The sequence below is a fragment of the Papilio machaon genome, chromosome 10 (genome assembly GCF_912999745.1).
Source record: "Papilio machaon chromosome 10, ilPapMach1.1, whole genome shotgun sequence".
NCBI classification, from domain to species: domain Eukaryota; kingdom Metazoa; phylum Arthropoda; class Insecta; order Lepidoptera; family Papilionidae; genus Papilio; species Papilio machaon.
This window is the reverse complement of record NC_059995.1, coordinates 3471409-3477408: the sequence shown is the minus strand read 5'-3', so window position 1 is coordinate 3477408 and position 6000 is coordinate 3471409. Positions and strand designations below refer to the sequence as shown.

Sequence of the window (6000 nt, the reverse complement as noted above, 5' to 3'; positions counted from 1 at the left end):
TAGGTATGTATTACATATCCACGGGGACAAATATATAATATGTTTATGGGTAATTTTAATAAGTTTACATAAAGTTTCATAAAAATATAAATGTATTTCTTTAAATGACAGGAGAAAAACTATGCTTTGTTTGAGTTTATTTACTGTTTTTAAAATTTTGACAATTAAAAACAGTTATTTAAATACGAACATACACTTTTACAATCCGTTATAAAACAATCACAAAACATCCCCGGATGTTATAAATAAACTATTTTTTATGAATAAATAAATTTCCTAACATCTCGTTTTTATTTGAATTTTCCCTTAAAAGATATATTTAAACATTATTTATTGTATATTTCATATAGATAAACAAGAAGCTTGTTTTTTTTTCAATAAAGATACATTTTTTTATTATATTTCTATTTGGCACAAGCTCATCATATTTATCTTAAAATACTGCAAAATACCAGTCTCAAGCACAGAGTATGCTAAAAATGTAAGTACGCCGCGCCATATTTTTATAATTTTTATTATATATGAATTTATATAAATATACACAGACAACGTTATCTGACCCGATGTGCATAAGTCAAACTAAAATAAAATAGCTTACTAGCGCCCCCCCCCCTGTTAATGTCAAAAAAGTGTCAGAAGATCATTTTCGTACTATATTGAAACTTAAAAAAAACTAAGAAAATGCAAAAGATGCATTTGCTTTGCCCATGTAAGTATTACGGTATAGTATTGTATTATCTGTGGTGATACATATTTTTCAGACAGAACTAACCGCGATAGCAGCGCCTCTCTCACCAGGCCAGATAACCTTGTTGGAATATAGCTTATAGAATCTGTATGGGAAGAAATTTTGACAGTTGCTTTATGAAAATGTTTTTAGTTTTACTTTAATTAATAATAGTAGGGGAGCCCAAGCGGGGATTTCGGGATTTCCTAAAGCACGGCAGATTAATATACAGGGGGATACTTTGTACCCGGTTAAGTACCTCCACAAAACATGAGGCCGATGTATAAGGCCGAACCGTTTTTCTAATATTTTTTTGTCAGATCAGTTGAATCCCTCTAGATAATCGTCAGATTATGAGACAGTACGTTTAGAACATAAAGATAAACCATATATATCTTAATCTGACGCGCTTGAGTATTTCAAAATGGCGATTTTTTTTTGCACATTATAAAAATGACCGCGAGTTTGCGTCCCATCGAAATCGTCACATTATTGAATGAGAGCTTTTTTTGGTGCACTTAACACTCCCTTAGAAAATCTGACGCGCTCGATTAAATTTTTTTTTTTACATTTTTAAAAATCTATAGCCGCTTCCCCCACTGATGTAAAGGTATATATCATATAACATTTTTTTCTTCTTATCATCTAAGCTTTGCATCCCAATAGGTCTCTACGATGCTCGAGTAAATCCCCATTTAGCCTCGTTACTATAACGTTTCTTGACTTAGTAAACTATAAGTGAATTATGTGATAAAACATTTAATAAACAAGATACTGGTAAATTTTAAATCTTTTAATATTCAATAATGTAGAAGTGATTTCTGTTATGTGCTACAGTTGACCAAATTGCTGATAAGGTATTTTTTTGTTATTATTAATTAAACTAATATATTTAAACAAATATGCCTGTTTTGGTCATCATTGTAGTTTCTTCCCATACATATTTACATTTTGTGCTTAATTTAAATTTTATTAATTTATTTAAATACAATTATATTATCCAAACGAACTCCATATTTACGTGTCAATGTGTTTTTAATAAGATTTTAAATCGAATATTAATCTCCATTGTTGTTCTAGTGTAACATTTATTTATGCGTATGTTGATTTATATCACTATTATTTTTACAATTTTGAGGATATGTGGGCTGTATTGTGTGGGTAGTAGGTACTAGCTATGAATGCAAGGATCTGGAATACTTTAAGCCGGCTCCGGAGCTGGTGACGTCACCAATATCGGTATCGGATGGACTGGGATCTTTTCTACTATGTGATGGTCGCTTGGAGTTCTGAAATAGATTTTATGATGACATTTATTTAATCGACATAATTAAACATATTTCTGTAACTGTTACCGTAAGATTGTTAAACGTAGTATTTTGAAATCTTTCGAATAAAAGTTTTTACAATTGGTGGTATAATGCAAAATAACAAAACGTAAGTTTAATTATGTATTATCGGCTTCAAATATGGAATTATTAACGGATAATAGTTCATTAGCGGTGACCTTCACGGATGCCATTTTCCACTTAAAACAATTGGCCATGGTTAATAATCCATGAAATATGTAAAATTTTATTTATTGTACGAATACTTATTATAATTTTTAAACAAAATTTTAGTTTATTTGATGAACATTAAGCAATAAATAAAATATATTTTTAGGATAATTCTACATTCTTACAGTAAAGTCTATACGATCTACTATTTTGATCTTTACTTCATAAAACCTTAGGTATTTGAACACTGCAATTTTCTGGTGTTAGGCATTTTTCGATCGAGTATGGTCACCTAACTTTCCGAAATTTTAGAGACTGGCCAACTTTTATCTGTATACATAAGTAGCTGAAGTTGGAACTACAGCCATCCTATTGAATTTCAAGGTTCATCGTACTGATTTTCATATTACTAATATGCGACGAAATAAAACTTACTTTTTAATTTTATGGTCCTTCTCTGGGCCGTGATGTCCGACACCGTTGGGCGTGAGTCCGTGCGCACGCTTCATGCTAGCGTGGCTGTGACTGCGATGTATATTACCATCTTTTGTTTGCACATTATCAGCTTTCGTTTCTATATTTATTCCTGTCATAGAGAGGTTCTTCGGTAGTGGTACTTGGCCGTTTTCAACCGCTAAGTGGCTATGGTTCTTAAGTTTCTCGTTGACGTGCTGCACGAAGTTGTTCTGTGCCATCAGTCTGTTCTCTCTGACTCTCGCTTCTGGGATTTTGATCTCAATGTGCTCGTCTAGCGATATTGAATCAACGGAACTCAGGTCCAGTGTGTCGTTAGAGAAGGTCTTTGGTATTGTGCCTAGCATACGATCTGAAAACACAAGTCAATGGTGCTTTAGTATATTCGTAAAATATATTTTAAAAACCACAAAAAAGGGATAATTAAAAAGATACAAAACTTCATGGTAAACTAGTGTTCCTAAAAATATGTTAATTACAAAAAAAAGAATAAGTTTAGATAGAATTTTTAAAATGATTAACTATATCAAAGTAAACGTATAGTATACTATAAAACGGCTATATAAAATGAAAAAACTAATTTTTACTCAAAATTATCTCATAATATGTTTACCTAAGCTTAAGTTCTAAAAAGTATAAACGTACCTAATTTCTGAGAAGTGGAGACGGTAGCCCGGAGTTCATCCAACTGTTTAGCAGAACAGAGAGGCGTGTCCACTTCGTAGGTGTTATTGAAGCGAGTGTAATCCACCTGGAAAATACAAGGCTTACAGTAAATAAGGAAAAAAATAATGATGACAGAAGATTTGAGTGTTCACTGCAGGTAACTGGCCGACAAGTAATAAGGAAAATACAAAAAATCTGAATTTAGAAACCATTGGCCTTTTTCGATAAGGAACTTGTTTTTTCATAGCCGACAGTACTGCACTTAAAAAATTCGTAGAATATTTTTACCCAAATAACTACATATAAGCAAAAATAACGATTTAATGTTTAAGTCACTAGGTTTATTTTTAAGTCATCGTTATTGCAAGAACAACAGTTTTTTACAATAAAATTTATGTTCAAGTTTTTTTTGCCTTAATTTTTAAAAATAAGGTAAACACTGCTTTAACTTTCTTACAAACAAAGTTAGTCTTACCTCATACTCTCCAGTGTCTTTTCTAAATGACACCATTGTTTCAAAACGATGTCCCCAAAGTATTTCTGATGGTAGGAAACTGCTGCGAGCTTGAGTCGTCATACCTGTAGACTCGATCACACCCTCTGAAAATAATAGAGGCAATATGTTACTTTTATAATGATTGTCAGTTACAGAAATGGTACATTCCAAATTGTAAACGTTTGACGTAAGTTCGACCAAACGATAATACAAATGGTCTTTAGAAATTGTCTAGTTATTTCTAAAGTTAACATTGAAAATATTTTCCCTTATATTAATACATTATTGATAAAATTATAATGTAATAATTTATTATAGAAATCTGACAAACACATAAATAGTTTTAACATATGCATATTCTAAAGCAAATTTTAGGGCAAACGACCAAAACATAAGAGGAGAAGTGCCAACTAAACGTAGAGTTGAAACAACGCTTTGCGTATATTTATAGGTTTTACGTCGAATAGAATTTGTTCTAAAAAAGGAGTAAAGTAAATTAATCATGATACATTGTTGACTGCTGTTATACGGAGAGTTCCGTTGCCGAAAAATCTGTATGGTAATGGCAGTCCCCTTATTTTATTTGAAAGACCACGGATGATATCTATATATATCTTATCTATATTATATAAAAGAAAGTCGTGTTAGTTACACTATTTATAACTCAAGAACGGCTGAATCGATTTGACTGAAAATTGGTGGGCAGGTAGTGTCGGTATTGTTTATAAGGGTAGTTATAAATAAAGTATAAATAAATCAGTACGCATCTGAAAGTCGCAGCTTTATTACGTCTCCCTTGTCGACATGGCGCAGTCGGTAGGATTATCGATTTAAAGTTTAAAAGTAAAAGTGGACAAAATATTGTGCAGTTATAGTGAGAAATTAGCGAAAAATAAAATATAGGAACATTAAATAACAATCGTGTAACAAAAAAATGGAAGCCGTACTCCCTCCACCGTCGCCATTTTGTTATACTAATAATTTGGACAATTTAACATCAGGAAACTTATCGGAAGAGTGGAAAAAATGGAAAAGTGCATTCCTTATTTATTACGAAGCCTGTGAATTAGCGAAGAAGAGTGAAAAAGTTCAAATTAATATATTTTTGCATTTGGTTGGCGAACAGTGTAGGGAAGTGTACAACCAATTTAACGAGTCTTTTTCAAATTTAGGGAGACGTAATAAAGCTGCGACTTTCAGATGCGTACTGATTTATTTATACTTTATTCATAACTACCCTTATAAACAATACCGACAGTAGCTTAGAACCAGGAAACGGACATAGGATAATTTTTACCCCGTTTTCTATTTTTTATTCCGCGCGGACAGAGTCGCGGGTAAAAGCTAGTCTTATATATATAAAAGAAAGTCGTTTTAGTAACACTATTTATAACTCAAGATCGGTCGAACTGATTTAGCTGAAAATTGATGGGGAGGTAGCTTAGAACTAGGAGACGGACATAGGAACTTTTTTATCTTGTGTGCATTTTTTTTTATCCCGCGCGGACGGAGTCGCGGGTAAAAGCTAGTTATAGTATGTTTATGTGTTGTAGTGTTTGGAAAATTATGGTGATATGAGTTTTTGATTTTTTTTCTATCAAAAATCATCTCAGTAGTCACTTCTTTATTTCGTTTCTTCTGATACCTTACCTAACATAACAACTATCTCGAATCTTTCTCTCAGCATGTCAGAAGCGGAAAGGTTGTAAAGTGGCGATTTCTCATTGATTTTGTGTACTATGGTCATTGGCCAGATGAACATCAGTCTGTCTTCCTCACCGTCTGCACCGACCTTCAGCTCTTGCTGGTAGAATGGTAATACTTCTCCTTCTCTTGTCATCTGTTGATGTAATTAAAATTTTTGTAGATAATTATAATTGATAATGAAGTTACAAATAAAGAGACTATTAGAATATTACCACAACATGATTTTTAAATATTAAAAAAACTGTGAGAGAAATAAAAATATAATGCATGATGCAAGCATGGTATAAGGAAGAATATTTTACGACACAAGGTCGAATTTTGTAAAATGTAAATAATCAAAATTCAAAGTGAAAACTCACATTTTAGAAGTTTTGAGAGCTATTCGCAATATTTCGCAACAGATTAGTCATAAGTTGCTTGAACGTTGATTA

The 6000-nt window shown here is 32.0% G+C and overlaps 1 protein-coding gene across 7 annotated transcripts in view; it reads right to left on the bottom strand.

Annotated features, from left to right (window-relative positions):
- Positions 1-1450: 1450 nt before the first annotated feature.
- Positions 1451-6000, bottom strand: part of LOC106713243 (G protein-activated inward rectifier potassium channel 3) — a 34034-nt gene continuing 29484 nt past the window's right edge. For 5 of the 7 annotated variants that reach the window (XM_014505990.2, XM_014505988.2, XM_014505989.2 and 2 more), the window contains 5 exons: positions 5513-5702; positions 3842-3966; positions 3346-3451; positions 2662-3052; positions 1451-2016 (listed from right to left, as the gene is read on the bottom strand). In XM_014505990.2, the coding sequence (XP_014361476.2) occupies positions 1929-2016; positions 2662-3052; positions 3346-3451; positions 3842-3966; positions 5513-5702 (900 nt within the window). In that variant the 3' untranslated portion in view covers positions 1451-1928. The remainder of the gene's footprint in view (positions 2017-2661; positions 3053-3345; positions 3452-3841; positions 3967-5512; positions 5703-6000) is intronic. The other 2 variants (XM_014505993.2, XM_045679681.1) reach the window with 1 other exon arrangement.